Below are 23,479 nucleotides of genomic sequence, written 5' to 3'. Positions count from 1 at the left end.
AAAATAGATCTTTTAGATTGTTTAATCTAATATTTGATAATTAAGTTTGTTTAATCCAACTCAGAGTAGTTGCTTGTAGCAATAAAGCATAATATTCATGAATTGTAATGCACTTCACTGCCATCATAGTATGTTTTGATTATATCTAATCCTATCAAGTGCTTGATAATGCCTTTTGTTCTAGATAATGGACTCTTAGGAGGAGCATGTTAGTCGGTTCTTGTTGTAAGAGGAAGAAGAAGAAGATGAGCTGTTTTTTTGTTCTTGTGATTCGATTTAGGTGAACGCAAAGCGTGTGTTAATGGATAATAAAGATAGACATTCCAAATTGAATCTGGGTACCACCTTATTTCACCTCTTTTGGCATTCTACCCGTTTGCGCCGGTGTGGAAACACTGCTAAGCCCTAGATCCATATCCACCCGTCCTCTCCCCCTTCCCTCGCCGCTGCCGTTGACGCTATGAGCACAGGTGCTGTTTGCAGCTCCATCTTGGCATTGGATTTGATATTTTGATTGCTTCCCTTAGCTTGTAAGTAAACCCTAGGTTACTTGGGCGGGGTTTTGGTTTGGAGTTGTTTTTCCTTTCTGGGATGGCTGGATGGAGGGTGGGGTGCTCCATTCCGTCCACTTTACCATGGACTTCTCCACTGCCCTGCCACAAATGGGTACTAATTTTCTGATTTTTTTATGAAACTGCAGGGTTAACTAACCCCAATGTTCCATATTAGTTCTGCTCTGCCATATCATTTGCAAATTTTAAGGGTTTAGCTAAATTTGCTCCGTACATAAAGCATAGTTGCATATAGCAATACGGGGGCATGTCTATTCCTGTTTTGGAGGATTTGGAGTATAGGGTTACCAGTGGATTTGGCTTTTGCTCGGACCTTAATGTTATCCGAACCTCAACTACTGTGATAAAATGCTTATTGAGTACTACCTCTGGTTTTTTTTTGAAGTGTCGCGTTTGGCTTTGGTGCACAGTGCAAGGTAGAGATTAACTCCGAGTTAAGTCTTCTTGTTTCTATACTTCATCCGGTTATGTTCCTTAGCTGTGGCGGGCCCAATAGGTAGTCAGATAATCACAGGACTACCCTAGATGTTGGCCCTAAAAAATTTTAGTACTTCTCTTGGCCCACACAAACTTGGCCCAATACTCCTCTTCTTCCCTTCATCGGTTCCTCCGGCTCCGTCATCGCGACGCGACTAGGATCGGGACCGCGTGAGGTCGCGACTTGCGAGCGCGACTGCGCGAGGAGGAGCCGCCGGCCGCCGCGGTCTCGCCTCGCCCAGATCTCGCCGTGGTCTCGCCCTGCCCTCCACTCCCGCACGCGCATAGGGCACAGGCGCACAGCTTCTCGCGCAGACCCCCGACGGCGTGTGCTCCCGCGTGTCCGCTCGCTCGACCCCCGACGGCGAACGGCCGGCACTCGACTCAAGCAGTCGGGCGGGCCTCGGCAGTCCGCCAGGCGCCAGGCGCCAGCGGGCAGCGGCCACGGCCCACGGCCAGTGACCTAGTCCCGCGTCCAGCAGCTCCGGTTGGAATTAGTGAGTTCGATTTTTTTTCTCCCAGTTGGCTTTGGCTTTATGGTTTAGGGGTTTGATTTTCTCCCAGATCTGTGACTCTATGAGACTGTGAGCCAAAAATTGAACAAATTTGTTGATATGTTTTTAGAAAGTTGAGGCATGAAGAAATAAAATAGGATTATGGTTTTCTACCAAGTTTGTTGATATGTGAAGATGAATAATAGATTTTAAGGACTGACCACCCTTGGTGAGCTCTCTACCAAGCTTGTTGGCACTAATAAACATGAATATTATGGTTTGATGTACTTAGTCCTTAAATTGGCATTGATCTTACTGGTGGCGACATCAAGTGTTGAAAGAGTTTTCTCTGCCTTGTGTTTAGTGAAGAATAAGGTGAGAAATAGTATGAGTGATAGGCTATTGAACGATTGTTTGGTTACCTTTATTGAGCGTGATATATTCTCTTCTGTAAGTGAGAATGACATAATTTATGCTTTCATGGCAATGAGAAAGCACAAATTAAAGTAGCCTCTTATATTTATGTAAGACCTTATCTTATATGTAATCTATTTGTGCAAGTTTCTGACCCATTTATGTAAGCTTTGAACATTTAATTGTATTGTTGCAATTTGCTTATTTTATAGCCATTTTACCGAATTTTTTCTTTGAATTTTGTCGTGTTACGCATGAAAAAAAATAGGACTACCTTGGTTTCAATTCCTGGATCCGCCACTGCCCCTTAGTGCACAGCGCGATGCAATTACTCCTGCATGGCCCATGCAATCCAAGCGCGCGCAGCGTCGCCAACGTCCCGCCCGGCACTTGCGTGTAGTAGTTCACAGGCAACATGCAAGCTAGCTCCTCCATGGCTGCATGCAGGTTTAACTGCGCGTGGAAGATTCGAGGCGTTTTAAGTTTTAACTCACGACACTAGGAACAAAACCACGGCGCCTGAATACGACATCTATCACCATTTTTTCTTAATTAAAAATAAATGCGACACATAAAAAGAATGGAGGGAGTATATAAATAATAAATATTCAGATGCTATTTGGATCTTCTGTTACTTACAGTAGCATTTGTTATTATGTGTTAATTTTTCTAGCATTTGTCAATTGCTGTCGTTTTTCAGAAGTTTATGGCCAACAGAAGGAAAAAGGCATATTCCTGTATCTGTAGTTCAACTCAACTGATGGTTGAATACTTTCTTTATTTTTGGTTATCTCTGAGGCTGGGTTGCCCCAAGCTAAAGAGTAGCTGTTTATGGAAATACTGGGATAGTGGGATTGCAGGGTTAAGAAAACTTATTGTTTGCATAATTCCCATACAGCTTGTGTGTTAATTGTTGAGCACTTGAGCCTGAAACATATATGTTTTGACATAGTAACTGGTATATGTGGTAACCCTATTACATCAATATATTTTTTCTTATGCTTGTGCATAATTTGTTTGGTATCTTGAACTAAGTTCTGCACTGTCTACTTTTTTGCAGGTTGTAGCACACTGGTATATATTGAAGATCAGTGGTTGGTTGACTTGAAAGCACGGTTTAAACATCACTTTTGTGTCAACGTTTGTTCTGCAATAATATTCTTTACCATATCATGGGGTTTGAGACCATACCACCCCTACAAGATCTTGTAGTGGATAAGAGTGAGGTTGAAACCTCGCAAGTTGTGGGCTGTGGTTCAATTGTCACAGAAAGGGTGGAAACGAATCTGAGCAAGGAACCCTTTCTGCTAGTTCCCTTGGAAAATAAGGAAGAGAAAGGATCCCCTGGTTTAATTTGTTATCTTGAAAATAACAAGGTCGATGTTCCTGAGGCCATCTCTCCAAGGGGAGATATACTTGAATTGTCAATCTCTACCAAGCCTACTGATGATAATCTTTCATTGGGTTGTGAGACACCACGTGAAAGCATCTTTGATCCATTTGCTCCAGGGCCTGAGGAGGCGGCCTGTGCACCAAAGAAGAAAATGGCTAGAGGTGTTGAAGTTCCACCTCGTAGGAAGCTAAATTTTGATTCAGGTGACTACCCAGTTAAAAGGTTAAGTTTTGATATTAGTGATTCTGAAGAGGAGGATCAATATCTCCAAGTGATTCACAAGATGATCCTGGATATATTAATTGTAGATGGCCCTCTTGATGGACAGCAAGAAACTGGAAAGAATGTGACAGATTCAGGCCTACATGGAAGCTGCAAGACACCTGATTCGAAGCCTCTACTCACTGGCATTGCATCCACGTGCCCAGGTGCACCTTTGAGACCATCTCTTAAAGCGTTGAAACTCAGCCCAGACATTTGTCGGAAGATTGACTTCGATGCAGTCAGTGACTCCAATAAAGAAAATAATTGATGGTTCTGCCCCTCTTGATTGACAATAACAAGTAATGAACTGTGCATTTTGGGATTGAATGATCTGCCCCAGGAGACAGCATTTGGAACAGCTTTAATCTGCCTATCTGACAATCTCATGTATCAGTATCCTATATGCCGTTGTGGTAGCTTTAGCTAACCCAGAAGCTTTGGGGATTATTGCTGATGATAGATAAGTACTTAAGTAGCAAGCAGTTTAAGTTATACATGTAATCTATATTTGCTTTTCCTTTGTAACTGTCCTTGTGCTAGTTACCTCTTAGACTTATATCAGTAGATCTGAGCTCTGACAATGTTTTGTAAATCTTCAGATGAGCCTTGTTCCGTCTGATTAAAGTAATGCACCCGATGCAGTTTCTTAATAGCGGTTAAATGAGCTCTGACCATTGTAAATCTTAAGACGACTGCATGCATTAGTAAATCTATCTTTGCCGCATGCGTCGAAACGTTTGCTCTTGCCATTGCAACGTCACTACCCCCGTTGCAGTCTTAAGTTCGGTAATTTCTTTGGGCCGTCGTGTTTGGATGTTCCTCCTGTCATTGCAACATTCTTTTTTTTTACAAGACATTGCAACATTCTTTGTGTCCATCACATGTCCTTGGAGTTCGGAAGGATCCAAGTACGGGTAAAGGATCTCAGTTGTCGTTGTGCTTGATTGATTAGTGATTACATTGTACTCGTAGTCGTACTAGCATCTACCTCCGCGCGTTGCGCGGGCAGCCTGGAAAGCAGGCAACATTAATTAATCGAGGTATTATGATGTGAATATATATTTTAAAAGGGAAAAAGATCTGGCAAGCAACTGTGATTCTAGAATCAACTTTAGTTTATTAGTATGTGCGTGCGGTTTTATAACTGAATAAGTACATTGAAGTCGGGTAACACAACTGAATCAATAAGGAAGCATAATTCTGGTATGTATTAGGGTGTGCTTGATTGGTGGTGTTATTGTTTAACAGGTACTATACTATTTTTAATTTATTTAGCAATTAATGTCTAATTATAAATTCAATTAAGCTCAAAAGATTCGTGCACAAATTATTTGCTACCTATATTATACGCCGCAAAATTTAATGTGACAAAAAATCTAAATTTTTTGGTAATTTTTTGTGAACTGAACCAGGCCTAAATGGCGAGCGTGAGGCGACGAGCAATGGCGGCGACCTCGACGGAGTCGATGTGGATTGGTTTGTTTTTTCCCTTTCTGTCTGTGGGTGCATGGCAAAGGTACAGGAATGACTTTTTTTTATTTGAGCACCGCTGCGCAGAGAGTGGCGGCCTGGCGAGCATCCGTTGGTAGTGGATCGGATCAAACGGGCAGCAACGATTCACTGTGGATGAATAGTGATATGTGAGAAGGAAACGGATAGATGAACAGTGGTACTGTTGCTAAAGTCACCACGTTTAAAGAGCTTTACAGATAATTAGTGTGCGCTTATTAGCAGTGCATTGTGTGGCTAAGAGCAAAACTAATAGCACACAACTGGATGCAAAGGTTTCTATCTCTCATTCCATCTATAATCTATAATATAATACTCTCTCCATCCCAAATTGTAAGTCATTCCAAGAATCTTAGAGCAACTCCAACAGATATGCTATCCATGTTATCTAGGCTATTTTTATAATTTAAAGCAAAAATTAAAGTCCAACAGGTGTGCTATCTGGTTTGCTAAAATAGCAAGTTTGCTATTCCTAAATTTTCGCTTGTTATATATAGCATGCCGTCCTCACTAGCTATCCTATACAAAGGCTATTGTGGAACTCCATGTTTTGACTGAGTTTTTTATTTTACACAATAGCTAAATCTTGTAGTTTAGAATATAATTTTACCTAGTCTCTTGGAGATGCTCTTAGAGAGTCAAAATTCGGTAAGTTTGACCAAATTTATATGATAAAATAGTTATTATTATGATACTAACTAAGTATCATTAGATTCTTTCTTAATTATATTTTCATAGTATACTCACTTTACGTTACAAATTTTAGTATTTTTCTCTATAATTTTGGTCAAACGTGAAAATGCTTTGACTCTTCAAGATTCTTGGAATGACTTACAATTTGGGATGGAGGGAGTAGTTAGCTTTTTAGCATTAATACATAACTCATCTCCCTCTTATATATATAGCTTGCTTATAGTTTATTATTATAATTGTTCTCCCCATCCAAAAATTTTTCATCCATCCCATCGAATCTTTGGATACATGCATGGAACATTCAATGTAGATAAAAAAATAAACTAATTACACAGTTTGTTGAAAATCGCGAGACGAATCTTTTAAGCCTAATTAGTCTATGATTAGCTTTAAGTGCTACAGTAACCCACACACGATAATGATAGATTAATTATACTTAATAGATTTGTCTTTCAGTTTCCAGACGAGCTATGTAATTTGTTTTTTTATTAGTTTCTAAAAAACCCTCCCAATATCTTTCTAACATATTCGATGTGACAACTAAAATTTTTTCATCCCCAATCTAAGGCCCTGTTTAGTTTTCCACCCAAATTTTTTTCATCCATCCCATCAAATCTTTGGACATATACATAAAACATTAAATATACATAAAAAATAAACTAATTACACAGTTTGGTTAAAAATCGCAAGACGAATCTTCTAAGCCTAGTTACTTCATGATTAGCCTTAAGTGCTACAGTAACTCACATATGATGCTAATGATAGATTAATTATACTTAATAGATTTGTCTTGCAGTTTCCTGACGAGCTATGTAATTTATTTTTTTATTAGTTTCTAAAAACCCCTCCCGATATTCTTTCGACATATCCAATGTGACATCTAAAATTTTTTTATCTCCAATCTAAACAGGTCTAAACCGCGCCTAAAAGATAACCACCTCGAACGACGAGGCTAGTAGATGATCCGAAGCCGCCGCACACGCAGCCCGGCGCCCGACACTGTACTCGTGCGTTTCCGACAGCGACAGGACTCGCCGCCGACGAGGAAGGTAAAACGAGTGCGCTTCCTACACCTGTCGTCCACCGGTCCACGTGTTGGCCAACCAGCGGGCGTTGCACGCACCCTCAGGGCTCTGCCGCTGGAACCGGAAGCCATCGACGAGATCCACCGTAGTGGAACCGGAGTAACACCAGGCATTCGGGTCATGGTCATTCATGTGGGTAGCCCCAGATATACAGCAGGCCCACTGGAAGCGAGTTCGGTGCCTCGGGTTGGGTTCCGTCGCTCCTGTCGTCATACTCATCCGTGAGGAGAAATGACCGCAGAGGGCTTGCAGTTTGACAACGGTCATTTTCTGCCGCTGGTCGATCCCTGCCTCCCAGCGGTTTGAAAATGTGACCGTACGCCGTTTAGTCAAAAGAGTGGTTAATTCGTTTTTAAAAAAAGACAGTGGTTAATTAATTATAATGGAACTATTTATCGATGTTGGTTAATTCGTTAAAAAAAGAGTGGTTAATTATAATAGAACTATTTTTCGATGTCATCTGTACTATTTAACGGAAAACAAAAAAAATGTTTTGTCTGTGTTATCCGTTACTCTTTAATTGTTCGTTTGGCTGATAAACCATCACAAAAAGTACTATTGATTGGGTTGTTAAAGTTTAAGAGGAACTATAATATTTTTGTTTTATTTGACAATTCATCTCGTAAATTATTCTCCAGCTGTGTTTTTTTAGTTTCGTAAATAGTTTATATTTAATACTTTATGCATGTATTAAATATTCGATGTGATAGATGATAAAATTTATCACCGTACTTGTTTAGTTCACCTTGAAATCCAACAAGTTTTCAAGATTCTCTGTCACATCGAATCTTGCGGCACATACATGTAACATTAAATATATACAAAAAACAAAAACTAATCACACAGTTTGACTATAAATCGCGAGACGAATCTTTAACAAATAAAAGTGCTACAGTAGCGAAATCCAAATTTTTTTCACATCTAAACAAGGCCCTAATTCGGCGGTGGATCGTAAGTCGTAAAGGCTTTGCACATAGCCATATCAGTTCCCTTAGCTATAGATTATGTCAAAGTCAAACCAAAGTTAAGCGATGTTATCTACCGTCACTATGAACCATTACTGCAAAAAAAAAAGCCAAAGCAAACAACATCATCATGTACTCCATCGTTAAAGCTACAGAAAAGAAATGTGTAAACAGCTTGTAAGCTTTGACAATGCACGTCAAATTCTTCACTTCACACGTGAGGTAGTTTGGACGCCTCGATTGGGTTTGTTCAGCCTTGTTTACTTCCAAATTTTTTTGCAAAATAGGAATATTAGCACTTTCGTTTGTATTTGACAAATATTATCCAATCATGAACTAACTAGGCTCAAAAGATTTGTCTCATCAATTCCGGCCAAACTGTGCAATTAGTTTTTATTTTCGTCTATATTTAATACTTCATGCATGGCTCTAAAGATTCGATGTGACGGAGAATCTGAAAAATTTTACAAAATTTTTTGGAACTAAACAAGGCCTTTGTACCTAAAAAATTTTCACATCGTCAAATCAAATATTTAAACACATAAATAGAACATTAAATATAAATTTAAAAAAAATACCTAATTACACAATTTGCATATGTTTTGTGAAACGAATTTTTTAAATCTAATTAGTCTATGATTAAACACTACTTGCTATAATTACAAATATAATATAACACCTAATTTTTTTCTGAACTAAACAAGGCCTGAACTAGGCGAACAATTTTGAGCCAACCGAAAAGAAGTTATGAATGATTACCCAGTAGCCACATTGATGCTCTACTGAATACCATACCTGACAATCGATATCAGACTGTACTGATTACCATATCAGGGGCCTTTTAAAGAACGTGTGCTGTTCATAAAATTGACTTCATAAAATAGAAAGCAATAAACAAGTAGTAAACAGGAAGAAAAGGAAGAAAAATAAATAATAAACAATACCCAAAAATTCTCCCAAAAATTCTCAACGTCTCAAAACGAGGGGTAGTCACGTCATGTTTCACACGCCCGCGAGCTCCCCTTCCTCGTCTCCTCCTTCCTTCGCCTTGAAGCCCCCCTTCCTCTTCCTCTGCTTTCGTCAGACACCCCCCACACAAAACCACCCAAAAACCGCGCAGCCGGCCACGCCCCCACGCGCGGAGCGCTCTGGTTTTCCCACTCCAGGTGCCCGTTGCGCAGCCTGAGGCCGGGGTGGGCGCTTGCATTGCCGCGGCGGCGCTCGGCGTTTCGCGCGAGCGGTTACGACTTACGAGGGGGGCCGCGGAGATGGTCCGCTCCAACGCCAACGCCAACGCCCTGCTGTGGAAGGAGGGCCCGGTCCGGAAGGTGTGGAAGCTGTCGTTCTGCAAAGAGTCAGAGCTCAGCCGGGACAAGGTCGCGCGCACAGACATCGTCGCCGCCATTGGTAACGACTCCATGTCCACTCCTGCAATGCGAGAGAAATCCCCCATTTTTTTGATTGGTTTGTTGGAGTAGTTTGTGCACGGATAAGGGTTGGGCCAGAGGGGCTCCTTCTCTGTTCCAGTAATGTGTGATGTTGGTTTGGAACAGTGGGAGAAGTGGGGAGAAGGGAAGGGTTTATGTAGGAGTTTTTAGGTTTAAAGGCCACTATGCGAGGGGAATTTGTGCTCGAAAACATGGGCACGAGGGGAGGATGGCTCCTTGTGTGTTTGGTGCCTTTTTCTTGCGGTGTGGATGGAGTTCGTGTAACTCAGATTTGTCATCTCAGTTTTGGGCTGTATTTATTTTGACGGTTTTGGCCAGTGCGAGGTTTGGGGGTTTTAGGTCAGGGAGGGTTTCATTGACTTGGCCCTGTTCGCTTGAACTTATGCTGTCATTTGAGCATAATCCCGACAATCGGGTGCGCCATACAGACTTGCCATGTCAAGCAATTCACCCATCTGTCTGCCAACTTATAGCATTGAATTGGATGATGATCTGTACAAGTGGCACCTTTCTTTTTATAAACCAAACTATCTTGTTCAGGAATTCTCCTAATGGGTTGTAACGCTAACGCTTTTCATTTCACCATTGGCAGATGAGATTATTTCGGATGTGCGCAGCCCAGAAGCTCCGCATAGACTTCGCCTCGGAGTACTGGCAAATCTTCTGTTCGGAATTGTTAGGATATTCTCCAAGAAAATTGAATTCCTCCTCCATGATTTCAATTTCAATGCGCTTTGTCGGTCATTTCAACTAAGTCAACTTGCTGAACCTACTGTATCAAGTGGAAGGTTGACACCCAGAATTTTGAATCAAGTGAATAAAGATGTCCGTGTAGGAAGGTTAGTGGTAGGCCAGCAAAACACCAGCAAAGTGACAAAAACTGTTCATGCCGTGAGAACAACTGAAGTCTCTAGTGCAATATCAAGTGAAGGCCACTCTGTAAGGGTAGAAACAGAAGTTACTGTAGGGATATCTGTGGTAATCAAAGAAGCACGTGTGCCAGATGGTCTGCCAACCTTCACAAGACCGACAAGATTTGAGCTTGACTCTTTTGATTTGGGGATTGCTGAAGATATGTAAGAATTCTTGGACATATACTATTCTCATTATTACATGGAACATGGTTTCTTAGCTATACTTTCAACCTTTTTTGGCAGAGATGATGAAGGTGATGACCACCATCAGTTGGCACACCAAGGTAACAAGGCCACTATCATTTGCCTTTACTGTTCTGTTCTCATCCATTTTGTTTTCTTGGGATACTTGAACCAGACCTCTGCATTTTGGACCTAGCAATTCATATAATTGAAAAGTTGCAAATATGTAGCCTGTTTGTTTTGATTGTTAATCATTTTATACATTACCTGCTTTGTTTTTTTTTGTATAGATATTCAATTGAGAGATGAAAGACATCATGCCCCCTATTTTTATGAGGTACACAGCTCCCTCTCCTACAATCTGGCCAGTCACATTGGCATGTGCATGCACCCACGATGGATGTGTGGTGTTAGTTTTTAATATATGTAGTTATAAGTTAGTTTTCATCTCTTTCATGAAATATTTTGCAAAATAATTAGTTAAATACACTCAGTTTCATCTTAGACATGTGCTACTCTTTGAATTAAGATGCAATATTGCTGGCTTCATCTTTTTTTTTTTTTTTTGCAAAACTGAACCTTAAAGTTTATTCAATGGTACAGCCTTATCAGACGACGCCATGTTCATATGCTGTTGATTCTGCTTGTTTTATGCCGGAATACATGTAAGCACCCGAGCTTCCTCCTAATGGTGCTAAAAGAACGTTATGTTCTCTGGATTTCTGAGTTTCCTTGTAATGCAGTGCTCTTCCAAATCATATTCTAGACTTAACCGAAATAGAAAACAAGGATGCTGATTCTGCTTGGTTCACACCATTGAAGGAGTAAGTATACTTGCTGTTGCCTTCCTGTCCCTAACAGCATGGGAGCACATTTCTTCGCTTATTGATTCGTAAAATTGAATTTGTAACAGTGTTCTTTCACCTGAGATGATGGATATGGTGGCTGAAGCAAAGAATCTTGCAAAGGAAAGCAAAACTGGGGATAATTCTGTAAGAGAAGTGAACACGGATGAGAATAATGGGGGTTCTGATTGTACTATGATTTCTATCCCTCTGCAAGAGTGAGTCAAAGCTACATTTTTTCCGACAAATTTTCTTTTGGTACAGCTAATCATTTACTTCAAGATCTTTAGGTCATACTGTTAATAGATCTTGATCAGATTAAGTTTGAAACAGAAATCAAGAACTGCAATACTCTGATAATGCTCTGGAGAATATGGCTTGTGGAAGTCGGAGTGCAAATTACACAACTGAAGCATCAGAAAATGATTCACTGCTAGGAAAGTTGAATACTGCCACACCTGCAGCAGGATTTCCAGAGCTTGGCAATGACACTGGAGAAGAGTCACTTGAACCTCTTGTCCTAAGATGTAAAACAAGGGCAGATAATGAGTTATCACCTTCTACTCCAGAGCCTGTGCAGGAGGGTATCCCAGGTCTGTTTTGTGACAAAATTGTCTGCTCTACTTATGGTCTTAATCATACTCATTATGGACTTCTTTACTTCTGATCCAGAGCCATCCTCTTCTTCTAGATTTAGAGTTAGGACACCAGCTAAAACTGAGAAGAGCCAGGCTACTAGAAAAAGAAGAAGATCATTATTATACAAAAAGCAGGATTATATACAGACAGAACGAGAAAGCCAGCGGAGGGTTAGGAGAAAGTTAACTTGGTCATTGTTTTATGATGAGGGCACCGTGCTGTCAAATGAGTAAGAATAACTTCTAGCTTGCTTGTATAAACTCTTTCACCAGTTGCAATACTTGTACTTGATTGTTTGAATATGTTGGTGTAGCAACTATTGTTACCTTATGCTGTCCTTACCACCTTAAGCTTTCATTCTAATTTCATGCCTTGCTAATTCAAAATCCCAAAAGCTGGTTTGTTGGTGTTTAATTATATAGCCTCACTAGGGTTTATTGACCATAGTTGAGTGGACCTTTAACTGCTATGACTTTAAACCAAATGAAGTGATTCAACAAACCTAACCAAGTCAAACAAGCCACAGAAGTTTTCTCATTGAAGTTTTGTTCACTTCGAACGCCTGAATTGAATGGCAGGGGGTTCTGTTTTCCATATTCTTCATTTTCCTTTTTTTTGGGACTAGGGAGATGGTCGTCTGCACTTTCTTCAAAGTGATATCAGGATTTTATGGATCGTTCCATGGTTCCACTGAACTGTAACATCTTATAATTTTTGGTAATATATTTTAGTTAGTTCTTATTGTAGGATGTTGAGAGGAGCAATAGAGAATGCAAGTGATCTTGTGCAGCAGAGAAGGAAGGCGCCTCACACACATCTTGATATTTGGAGGGTGGCAAAATTGGGATCTCTGCCATACACCTTCATGGATCCACTGATTCCATGTAGGTCAATTATTTATCTTTCATTAGGTGCAATTATTGTAACATTTAATAACTGAGCGTGTCCTATTATTTTGACAGATCAGACTTCAATCCCCCTTGCACGCGGTACTGCACCAGAGGCACCTGAAAGTTCATGTGAGGAATCAGTTAAAGCCCGGAGGCGTCTTTCCTATGAACAGTCTGAATCCATCCATGCTTGCAAGGATACTGGAAGCACAGAACGAGAAAGCATTTTAGATGCATTAAGAAAAAGTAAACTGGAAGAGCCAATTGACTCTGGGGTTCCTGTTGACTGTCAAATAACTTGGCCTGTTCAAGATGAAGTTTGTGCATGTAATGAAGATACAAGAAAAGAGAAGAGCGCTCAAGTCAGAGGAGATGAACCTAGTTCTAAAGTACCATCGAAGGACGGACTACATGAATCAGAAAACCAAATTCCATTGCACATTGAAGCACCGAATGCTGCTGTAGATAGTATAGATGAGGTAAGCTATGCATCAAACCTGCTTGATAGAATCGTCGATGATTTACGATGCAAACTAATGCTTTTGAAATGACATTCGCTCGCAGGATATTCTTGTAGACGAAGAGCACTCCAGAGATGAAGGTTTGTAGAACTGTTATAGCTTGTCCTTATGCTGTGATGTTTCTTTAATTTGCCCGGCTCTTATATGCACATTACTGTTTTGCAGGTTTGCAGAATTCAACAAGGACTAGGTAGCTAATGATCTTGTTCTGTTGCTCATAACTATTTCCTTCCTGCTTCTGGTCCACTAGTCTGTTGCTTATCGCTTATCTTAATTTACTAATTTAGGAAAATAGCAAGTCTCCTTCATCAGCTATTCCTGAACCAGAAGATAAAGGAGGGAACTGCTACTTTAAGTCTCAGTCAAGTCCTTGAAGGGACAAAGAGGAAAACTGCAGCATCATTCTTCTTTGAAACTCTGGTATGGCTTCTGTAGTTTCCTGCTTGAATGATAATCTGTGTGACTTCAGATTTCTTTCTTGAAGGATTGATCTAGCTTTATATCGCTATTGGATAATGATAATTCAAGTTCTGTTCATACTTCCATTCCAATCCTGAGCTATTCTTTCCTTTCTTGTGGCCAAATTAAAGTATATACTAATAAAAAAATGGGATGCTGTGAATATTGGGCATCTCAGTTTCTTCATTTCATCCATCATAGTTTGCAGCTTATTAGTATCAGTAAATAGTAAAATCCTTGTATCCTTGTGCATGTTTTTGCCTGCAGGTTCTGAAGAATCGAGGGCTTGTAGAAGTTAACCAAGAACAGCATTACGATGATATTATACTCTCAGCGACTCCAAAACTCGAAGCAGAGTTTCAGCATTGTGGGAACTAATTGTCAGATTAACTTAGCGTGCTTCTTTGTTTAAGGGGAGTTTTATGGCCAGAACTAGCTCCAGGTGTCTATCATTTCACCTTCTAGTATTATCTATCTCATGTAGCATCTTTTAGATGGTAGTTCGAATCGAGATGTATGTATGAGCGTTAGCTGGTTAGGAGCATAGGATATGTTTGAGTTAATGATCTAGTTCTAACTTAATGACAGATGTATATCATGGTTCTTTTCTGTAGTGCTGAATGTTTGATGGCATTTGCCGGTATTCTAGGACAAACTGCGGGCTTGTTTGGCACAGCTCAACTTGACTAGTAAAACTGTTTTTATTAGAAAATAGCTTTACGAGCAACTTTCTAGATGAAGCTGAGTTGTTTTAGAAAAAGTGTTTGGTAATATAGTTTCACCAACTACTTCATGTATAGTCAACTCATATTTTTGTGAGAGGAGAGAAAAAACAGCTTCACCCATGAAGAGCTTTTTTTTTAAGAAAATAGTTTCATGAGCAACTTTCTAGACGAAGAGTTATTTTGGAAAAAGTGTTTGGTAATATAGCTTCACCAACTACTTATTTCATTCATGCATAGTTGAGAAAGAGAAATGAGGGAGAAAGCTGTAATAAACTATTTTTTCAGCTTTACCCTAATTCATCTTTGTGAGAGGAGAGGAAAAACAGCTTCATCTATAAAGTAGTTTTAGAAATAAGTGTTTGGCAAAAAAAAAAAACACACCTCACAACAGCTCGTGAAGCTGTCGTGAAGTTGTTGTGAGTTGTACCCTACATGCATATAGTTTCTTTTCTGTCCTGCATGTGAAGTCAATTTAATTTTTGGAGCTGTTAAACTTAGGGATGAAAACGGTACGGATATTTTTCGACCGTATTCGAGACTGAATTCGTTTAGAGGGATTCAGATCTGTCCGTATCCGAGTCCGAATATTCAACATCCGATACCGTATCCGTATTCTAATACTTAAATCGTATATTTGTGATGTCGACATCTAATCATATCTTATATTGATATTATCCGTATTCGAATTCGAATCCGACTGAATCCGACTAGAAATATGAAAACAAATATGATATCAGTGATATCCGTTCGTATCCGATCTGTTTTCATCCTTACTTAAACCCCTGTTTGCTGAAATTTGACCGATGATGCTGCTGCTAATTTGTTGTTTGAAAAAAAATATTGTCTAGTCCTTAAAAACAGGGTAAAATTCTCAAACTCAAATTTTATGAATGACTTTCTCGTACAAGTATTGATTATTATTAGTTTGTGAGAGATAAGGTAATGGTATTGATTATTTTATAGAATAAAATAAGTACTCATTTCTCGAATCAAACACCTAAACGTAACGCAGGGCTAGTTTTTTTTCCCCCTACATGTGATTGTTGAGAATTTTGTTTGGATTTTGAGACGAGCAAGCGCTTCCATTTTTTTTAAGCAGAGAAAGCGATCGTATGTTTACCGCCTTTTCTTGAATGATTTGTGATCAATAGTTGTAATGACCTTGCCTCGTTGAGCGGCTCCATCTTACAAATGCCAACGGAAATCCTTGAGAAGCCACCGTAATCTTAAGCTCCAGTGTGGGTTTCCCTCCAAATCAATGCCGCCGCTATGCCGGTCTCCTTCCTCAGCGCCCTCCTCGGCTCCGCCTCCGCTCCCGGAGTCCCGGCGGCCTCCCTCCTCCTCACCTCCGGCCTCGCCGCGGACGCCGCTCTCCTCGCGCATTTCGCCAGGCACCTCGCCTCCGCGAGCTCGCGCCTGCCCGCGCACGCCGACGCCGCCCGCGCTGCGCGCGGTCCCTTGAACGCCCTCATGTCCACCTTCACCCTCGCTGGCGAACCCTCCCTCCGCCTTCAGCGCCTCGCCTCGGGGTGCTCTCTCGCCCCCGCCACGCACGTGCGGCTCCACGGGTATACACTTCCCGCCGCTCGAGGGGATCGGCGAGGGCCGGCTGGCGCACACGGTCGCGGCGAAGGCTGGGTTCCTCGGGCAACTGCCCGTCAGGAACGTACTGGTAACGCTCTACGGCGCGTGCAGGGACGCACGCGAGGAGGGCGTTCGACGAAATGGCAGAGCTGGATGTCGTGTTGTGGACCGCGCTGTTCTCCGTTCTCCACCTTCGTCAAGGGAGCGAGGTTCGCGGAGGCGCTCAGGGTGTTCGCTGAGATGGACGTCGCTCTGAACGCGGCGACGTTGGCGACCGTGCGCGGGGCGCGGGAGGCTGGGGCAGTAAGGGTTTGGAGGGCAGTGCAGGGTTGGTATGTCAAGCGGGAGAGGGAGCTGAGCCCCACCGTCGGGAATGCAGTGTTGGATATGTATGTGAAATGCGAGAAACTGGATTCCGCCAGATGGATGTTTGACAGTTCTCAATTGAGGGTCCATTGTCTCTTGGACAGTTATGATTAGTGAATTGGCCGAACGCGGACGTCAGGGGTGAAGTCAGATAAAGTTCTTTCGACTTTCCTTTCAGTTTGTGCGAGCTTGGGCTCTCTGGAGTCTGGGAGATGGGAGCAAGTATATAGAACATAAGGGTATCTAGTGGAGTGCAAATGTGGGTTCAATGGTTGACATGGTTGAATGGAAGGAATTAGAAGACATGGATGTACGCAAAGTGTGGATGCTTGGATGTTGCTGTTTCAATCTTCAATAAGATGCCCTTCAAGAAGGTGTCCTGGAATGCAATGATCAATGGTTTGCATTGCATGGCTATGGTAGGCAAACTGTTGAGTGCTTTGACAGTATGATTGATTGCTTCAGGTTTCTCCCCTAATGAGGTCACTTTCATTACTGTACTTGGCGCTTGTTGCCACTCTGGTTTGGTTCAAGAAGGCCGTTGGTTGTTTGAGTTGATGACATACAAGCTCAGAGCTGGCCTCTTCGAGAAAGCATGCGATGTGATTTAAGTCTATGCTGATAGGACCTCCTGTTTTCACACGGGGAGCTCTCTTGAGTGTATGCCAAGCTTGTGGCCTGGTGGATTTCTCACATCAGATTCTTATGCATGTTCATGAGTTGGAGTCCTCTGGTAGTGGGGTTTATGTTCACCTCTCCAATGCATATGCCATAGACGCATAGACAGAATGACAGATGTGAGGAAGGTCAGAGGGAAGATGTCTGAAGAAGAAATGCATAAGGAGCCATGATCCAGTGTAATTAAACTATTAAAGTGAATGGCAAAACCATGGAATTCTTAGTTGGACAAAAGAATTGTTTAGATATTGATATGGGCTGTGCTTTCCATACTAATGAAGTAAATACACTATGAGGGCCTGTAGTTCTTCCAGATTGTCGATTCAGAAGACCCATACAATATCTATTTTATCGGTCTCCAGGACTGTACATAAGCTCTAAGTGGTTATTGTGTTGTGCTACCAAGTACCAAGTCTAGTAGTCTACTTTACTTGTATAAAGTGCTTTGGATGGTCATGGTTGCTCTTCAAATTCATGGTTAATTGTTTGTCACTCATGCAAATGTATGACTATTCTGGTCTAAAGCTGAATGATCAAGTGGGATACAGAAGACTGCTGTGATATTTCTGTTACTTCTGTTGATTCCACGATCATGACTGGTGGATGGACAGATGAGATCTGACTCTTACAAGACATAGTTTAACTTCAGAGTGAGATGCTTTTGTATCAGGTGGCAAAAAGGTTGCCAGATCTCGCCACTGATATTGAGAGTGGTAGAGCTCTACTATGCACATTAGTGCACTAAGGGCTTAGCACTATGTTATATAAGCCTCGTCAAACAAGCAGCTCTGTAATACTATTAATCCATGAAGATCTATTAAAAAAACTGTGGGCCTGAAGCATGATTTATTTTGTTGCTACTACCATGTATTCAACTTAGTAATTTGATGAAGGGTATATGCTTTTGAACACGACCAGAACAATAATCTTAATATGCATCAACATCAGGTTTCAATCACTTGAGATATAGACCGTTGTCCAATATGGTGAAACTGTATGCTAACTTAATTGCACTTGTAGATGTGGCAAAGTAATTTTCAAATGAAACTACATTTCAAGGCCCAGCATTTAGCATCGCTTTGCGAAGTGGCAGGCCTTGCATTTTTCTTCAAATTTAATTAATATTCCTTCTTGCAGTGCACAGTCAATGAGATGGATTTATCTAATATATCGTCTGCCTCCGCACCCATTCTCCCTTTGGCAATTGAAGAACACTGCAGCCACAGGAGGTCCAAGATTATAGAGCGCAGAAAAGTCTCTCGTGTTGAAATTTTGTCTCCATCCTGGTGCATAAACGGTTTGCTGGACAGACTGGCGGAAGAGTACAAAGACAAAGCGATGTATTCCAGCAGTTGGCTTTGGGTTTTCATAGCTGACAATTTCATTTCCTGTAATAAAATTTGTTCAACAATGTCACAGTGAGCTAGTATGAACATTTTCTCATCTATGGAAATACTGTGAGATGAACAGTTGTTGTCATAAATTTTAGGTTTTGAAATATGGAAACTACAGTGATGCTCATGTTGAGCTAAAAATAAAAGTTCAGCTGAACTAATTAAATCCACTTTTGGTACCATTGGATTGCACAATTTTTAGCAATATAATTCAAATAATTGTCTGACACTGATAGGTGTTGTACTCTGTAGACATGACAGACAGCTGTTTACTGTCCAGGTATGTCCAGGTATGCACAATATGTGGTAACCTTTATATTGTCATTTTTTTCAAGAAAATGCAGATGATATACTTGCCAATTTTTTGTTGTGTAGTAAGGAGGTTTATATACATGTCATCTTGACGAACACCATATGCATTTACTTTAGATTCTAATATAACTATTGAAGTTATGTACTATTTAAATTGAGAAGGACAGAATGGAAGAACCCACCATAGCTAGCATTTGCTGATTCTGGGATGTCTGTCACCAACCTGTGACATGCACTTCTTATTTTAGATTTGTCACATCAAAGTAGTAGAATTTGTAGTTTCCAATAATTGTGAAATGTTCCAGGTCTTACCAATGAAGGTATTCTCTTTTTGTTGGGTTACTTGGACTTGGGGAGTCTGGATCCACCATCACCTAGTAGCAAGTTAACTTGTTATGTCAAGGAAATATTTCTCACAAATAAATATAATAGTTCCCTTATCCAGTAACATTTGTTCTCTGAAATTACTACCACACTTCCTTATCTTTTATTCAGAGGATTACAAAGATACTATTTGCTTAACCAGCACAATCTAGACATTTTTTTTTCAAGGTACCTGTTAACCCTGATGAATGAAGTAAAGTTTCTTTGTTACAGACTTGTTTTAATGGTACTACTATGATAGCTTCATCAATCATCATAACGGTACTAAAATGCGAAACTCATATCATGTGACATGTATTTCTGCATCTAACTATAGTTATTCAAAATTCCTGTACTTATTAAGGACATCAATTTGATTCTAGCCAGCACCATGTACAAGATGCAGGTACATGTGCTGATGCTATCAAACATACGGATGGTACATGAAATAAAATGGAAGTGCAGAGGTCATTTTCAATCCATAAAGAAGAGGTTGTACAATTTATGGAAAGTTGAGATTCTTTGTTTTCATTGTTATGTGGGCACTGAAAACAACTAAAGGTGATGAACTCCAAAAGCAGATGTTACAAATAAGAGATTGTGTACTTAGTTTTATAAAAAGAAATCTTGTGCAGTTATGCATATGATTTTTTTATTGAACCTAATACCTTGTATTCACTTTAACTAATCTTAATACTGCTCAATGTAGTAATGAACTAGTTATGGACTTACCAGAGTGTAAAGGTTCCTCATGTCGCGCCCTCCGATTTCGACCCTTGGTTCATTTGCTACTTGTGATGGCTTGAGCTCAGATCCATTGGTCAGTTCCTTGTTGTTGTACAGAACCTTAAGTGAGGCTGTTTTAATAAATGGGTCCAAAATGTCACCTACTACATGTCCTACTACTAGCGGATCCCTTGACATGGTTAGTCAAAAATGCTAATTTTGAGGTCGTGAAGAAAAAATAGGTTGCCTTCTAGAGTCTTTATACAGGCCTGCGCTCTAGAGAACCAAGAAGCTGATTTGGCCTCAAATGTGAACTTGGGTGCACTGATTGGTGAAGGTACGTGTCCTATTTATACTTGCAACCTGAAGTGCTGAAGGCATTCATGATATAAGGAGTCGTGTGCTCTAGATGCCTTAGAATCTCAACTTTAAGATGCATATATTTATATTGGCCGTCATCACTGGACGTAGGCCTGTCCACTATCTTGGCTTACAAAAAATAGGAGTGTCCATGGTAATTCCACATTGATGAATAAAATCTGATGACTGCACTCAGTTATTCCCTATATCTGTAACCCCCATGATATGCTCCTCGTGAAAAGTGGGTTGCCTTTTGACTTGTCTATCAGATTGACACCTCATCTTCTTTCCTTGCAGCATGAACATTCCCTCACTCTTTCATTAACAAAAGTTCTACTAGGTGAATGGGGAAACCGAGCCTGAAGTCCTCTAGTACTTGGTTGGTAAATTTCTACGTCTTTGATTTGTACAGGCTAGAACTTACATGCCTGGGAAGAGGCTACTGATCTGGTGGGGAGGCTGTTTAGCCTCCTCACAGCAGGTGCTCACTTCCACCTTCAGTGAATGCAGGAGCTCCTGGCCATCGTTTTACTAGGGAGCACACATTAAAGATTCCACTCTAGTGTTACTGTAATGAAGATTGCCCTCTCATTACAAATGGTGGATGGTGGAACTTGGAAGAAGTTCCTCAAGTGAAACGTTATTTGCTGGGAATATTAGACTTCAACGATAAAAAGTAGTAAGAGATTTTGTTGACACCTGTTCATTGTCTCCTCCCAACATAATATTTTTTTTCTTCACTTGGTACTGCTTTTACTAAGATAGATGCTTGGGAAGCAAATTAGTGGTACAGCTGTGTGGCTTATTTCAGTGCATGCCGACATCTAGAACTCAGAATCAAGTCTTCTTCATCCTCCGAAGATTATAAAATAGCACTGCTGTTTAGATAATGATGAATCAGGTGGTATATTGTGTTTTTCTCCTAAAACTATTCTGGTATGTCTATTCATATCTGTGCAAATCTTTCTATCTAAACATATCACTCCGTAGCTGTTTCTGTCCTTTATTTCTGCCATACGAAATCTGGCTTATGGGAAAATCTCTATGTGATTTAAAGACGCAACTTCTGTTTTTCAGTTGCCAGAAAATTTGAAATCAAATGCAGTTTGCTTATTTGCATGATGAACCCGGTAATACCATGTAATAAATAGAGCTGCTTAATCCCTCTTTTGGGTCAAAAATTTATAGTCATCCCAACAATATGGACAATATACCTCTTACTGTCATAATGTACTATCTCTAGAGTGGGCAACTGTCCTGACTTGGACCCCCACGACACACTGGAAGATTCACTTGGACCGTCTCTGATGCTCCAGGTCCTCAAGGCAAGAGGTTGTCAATGCGAATTGTGACGTAGAAGTTATGACGGCATATGGTGCTAGTAAGTTTTGTACGCAAGTTCATCGTACTCCGTACATCCCTCCTAGTTTGTCTGACGGAATATGACTTCTTGATGGTCAGCGCTTAGTGTAGCTTCTGAATTCTGATCTAACAACACTCCCAGAGGCACATCGGCTCTTTGGCATCTCTGTTATGGCTATCCTTCCTTCTTTTTCTGATAGAATATGAGTTGTGAAATACAAATGCCCTAATCTTTCTATCATAGCAAGAATATGTCTGCGGACTTGATGGGCTTGAGATAAAATAGGGGGCGGAAAGCGCGGGGAAATAGATAAGGCTTACTACATTTGTTCTTGCATAATCAGTAGGGGTCCATGGAATCCCATTTTATTCCTGTGATTTACACCATGTCAAGACCGCCTCCCTTCTGATGTTGTGTTCCCACTTGCAGTTGCAGTTGCAGAATACAGGAAGAAGCTTCTCTTTCGGAGTGTGGCTGAAAGGCCTCTAGCTGAAGAAGCTTCTCTTTCGGAGCGTGGCTGAAAGTTCTCATCTGATCAGACGAAGGTTGATACTGTACAGAGATCCAGCCAGGGCAGGAAAGGCACAGAGCCCTGTTACGTGGAGGAAGTGAATCGTCAGATTGGGCGAATCGACGGGGCCGAACTGTCGCTGGCATGATAATCTTGACCGGGAGAACAAGTGAGGCAAAGGCACCATGCCCGTTCACGTGGGAGCATCCCATTCGTCGCGTGACGGATGGGACTTGCAGGAACAGGGGTCCTCACGGGTCGCCGTCGCCGGAGAAGGGGGCACCTCTTTCGGGAGGGTACGTCTCGCTCTCGGTACCCCAAATCCAAATCCCAGAAGAAGACGACGGCGCGTGCCATGGTATGGAAAGGTTCCCGGAGCGGAGGAATCGTCCACCAAGAAGCTAATCCAGGCTATGTTGTTGTTATCAGAAAGAATGGAAGCTCAGGCAGGACCCAGCGATGATAGCTTGGTTGGCTATGACGGTTTCTTTTTTGGTTTCTTTCGGTTCGAAAATGTACTGGCTGCTGGCAAGAGATAAACCCGTTGGTGCCTTTTTTCCATTCCGCAAACAGGATTGGCTGGGTCGGCAAAGCTGGATGGCTCGCTCTCATCAAATTGACAACGCTCGAACACTTGCACGAATTTACCAACAAGGCAACAACTATCATGCGTTCTTAGGCCTTGTTTTGTTGGTGAAATTTTTTTATTTTTGTTACTGTAACAACTTTCTTTTGTATTTGACAAATATTGTCCAATCATAGATTAACTACGCTCAAAAGTTTTATCTCGTAAATTGCAGATAAACTATACAATTAATTATTTTTTATCTATATTTAATTCTTCATATATGTACCGTAAAATTCGATGTGACGGAAAATCTTAAAAACTTTACAAAATTTTTCAGGAACTAAACAGCCCCTAAAACGACATGACGCCAAAGTGTTCTTACTAAAAGTGTACACTTAAACGCGGGCCTCATGTTCAGGTTTAGGAGGCAGATTGTAAAACTTTGTAACGCACAGGCACGCTACCTTTTTAATATATTCCAGTAGGGGTTTCAAAAACCCTCCTGTTCCTTAAAAAAAAGAATAGCATAGATGCACTGAACAAAGTACCAGGCAATTTGCCTGTGATTCGTCACTACAATAACAAGCAGTCTGATACTCAGCATTGGGGCCCATAAAGATTAGTCATCACTTGCATATTTCAACGTCATTAAAGTTAAGTACCCACAAAGCGCACAAATTTGTGACATGTCCAAACTCCAAAGCATCATGGGACTATTATGTCTCAGAAAAAAGAAAAAAAAATCACAGATTGAGCAATAATCT

The 23,479-nt window shown here is 40.9% G+C and overlaps 3 protein-coding genes across 5 annotated transcripts; 2 read left to right on the top strand and 1 right to left on the bottom strand.

The window, feature by feature from the left end:
* On the top strand, positions 1,168-4,327 carry LOC8060177. 2 transcript variants are annotated; one of them, XM_021463968.1, is made up of 3 exons: positions 1,168-1,546; positions 3,018-3,553; positions 3,659-4,327. In XM_021463968.1, exons 2-3 carry the CDS (start codon positions 3,130-3,132, stop codon positions 3,880-3,882), a joined length of 648 nt encoding a protein of 215 aa, XP_021319643.1. In that variant the 5' UTR covers positions 1,168-1,546; positions 3,018-3,129; the 3' UTR covers positions 3,883-4,327. The 2 variants fall into 2 exon arrangements, with proteins under 2 accessions (XP_021319643.1, XP_002448091.1); XM_002448046.2 differs by having other exon boundaries at positions 3,018-4,327.
* On the top strand, positions 8,890-14,446 carry LOC8060176. 2 transcript variants are annotated; one of them, XM_021462646.1, is made up of 15 exons: positions 8,890-9,273; positions 9,907-10,390; positions 10,472-10,512; positions 10,702-10,748; positions 11,015-11,076; positions 11,155-11,235; positions 11,325-11,474; positions 11,590-11,849; positions 11,929-12,124; positions 12,643-12,779; positions 12,858-13,264; positions 13,350-13,386; positions 13,472-13,496; positions 13,594-13,726; positions 14,033-14,446. In XM_021462646.1, exons 1-15 carry the CDS (start codon positions 9,135-9,137, stop codon positions 14,141-14,143), a joined length of 2,310 nt encoding a protein of 769 aa, XP_021318321.1. In that variant the 5' UTR covers positions 8,890-9,134; the 3' UTR covers positions 14,144-14,446. The 2 variants fall into 2 exon arrangements, with proteins under 2 accessions (XP_021318321.1, XP_021318320.1); XM_021462645.1 differs by having other exon boundaries at positions 12,631-12,779.
* On the bottom strand, positions 17,746-22,892 carry LOC8073696 (protein FLOWERING LOCUS T). The gene is made up of 4 exons (XM_002446659.2): positions 19,920-22,892; positions 19,137-19,198; positions 19,007-19,047; positions 17,746-18,506 (listed from the first exon to the last, which is right to left on the bottom strand). The coding sequence occupies exons 1-4, from the start codon at positions 20,109-20,111 to the stop codon at positions 18,277-18,279; spliced, it is 525 nt and encodes a 174-aa protein (XP_002446704.1). The 5' UTR covers positions 20,112-22,892; the 3' UTR covers positions 17,746-18,276.

The sequence above is a fragment of the Sorghum bicolor genome, chromosome 6 (genome assembly GCF_000003195.3).
Source record: "Sorghum bicolor cultivar BTx623 chromosome 6, Sorghum_bicolor_NCBIv3, whole genome shotgun sequence".
NCBI classification, from domain to species: Eukaryota; Viridiplantae; Streptophyta; class Magnoliopsida; order Poales; family Poaceae; genus Sorghum; species Sorghum bicolor.
Note: the sequence above shows the minus strand (reverse complement) of the source record. Positions and strands in the feature narration are given on the sequence as shown.

Excerpts from the sequence above, each read along its gene's own strand:
- LOC8073696 (XM_002446659.2), bottom strand. The coding sequence starts at position 20,111 with ATGTCAAGGGATCCGCTAGTAGTAGGACATGTAGTAGGTGACATTTTG. Across the intron at positions 19,048-19,136 it reads AAAAGAGAATACCTTCATTG|GTTGGTGACAGACATCCCAG; the intron begins GTAAGACCTGGA and ends TGCATGTCACAG. Across the intron at positions 18,507-19,006 it reads ATCAGCAAATGCTAGCTATG|GAAATGAAATTGTCAGCTAT; the intron begins GTGGGTTCTTCC and ends ATTTTATTACAG.
- LOC8060176 (XM_021462645.1), top strand. The coding sequence starts at position 9,135 with ATGGTCCGCTCCAACGCCAACGCCAACGCCCTGCTGTGGAAGGAGGGC. Across the intron at positions 11,236-11,324 it reads TGGTTCACACCATTGAAGGA|TGTTCTTTCACCTGAGATGA; the intron begins GTAAGTATACTT and ends AATTTGTAACAG. Across the intron at positions 11,475-11,589 it reads ATTTCTATCCCTCTGCAAGA|AAATCAAGAACTGCAATACT; the intron begins GTGAGTCAAAGC and ends AGTTTGAAACAG.
- LOC8060177 (XM_002448046.2), top strand. The coding sequence starts at position 3,130 with ATGGGGTTTGAGACCATACCACCCCTACAAGATCTTGTAGTGGATAAG.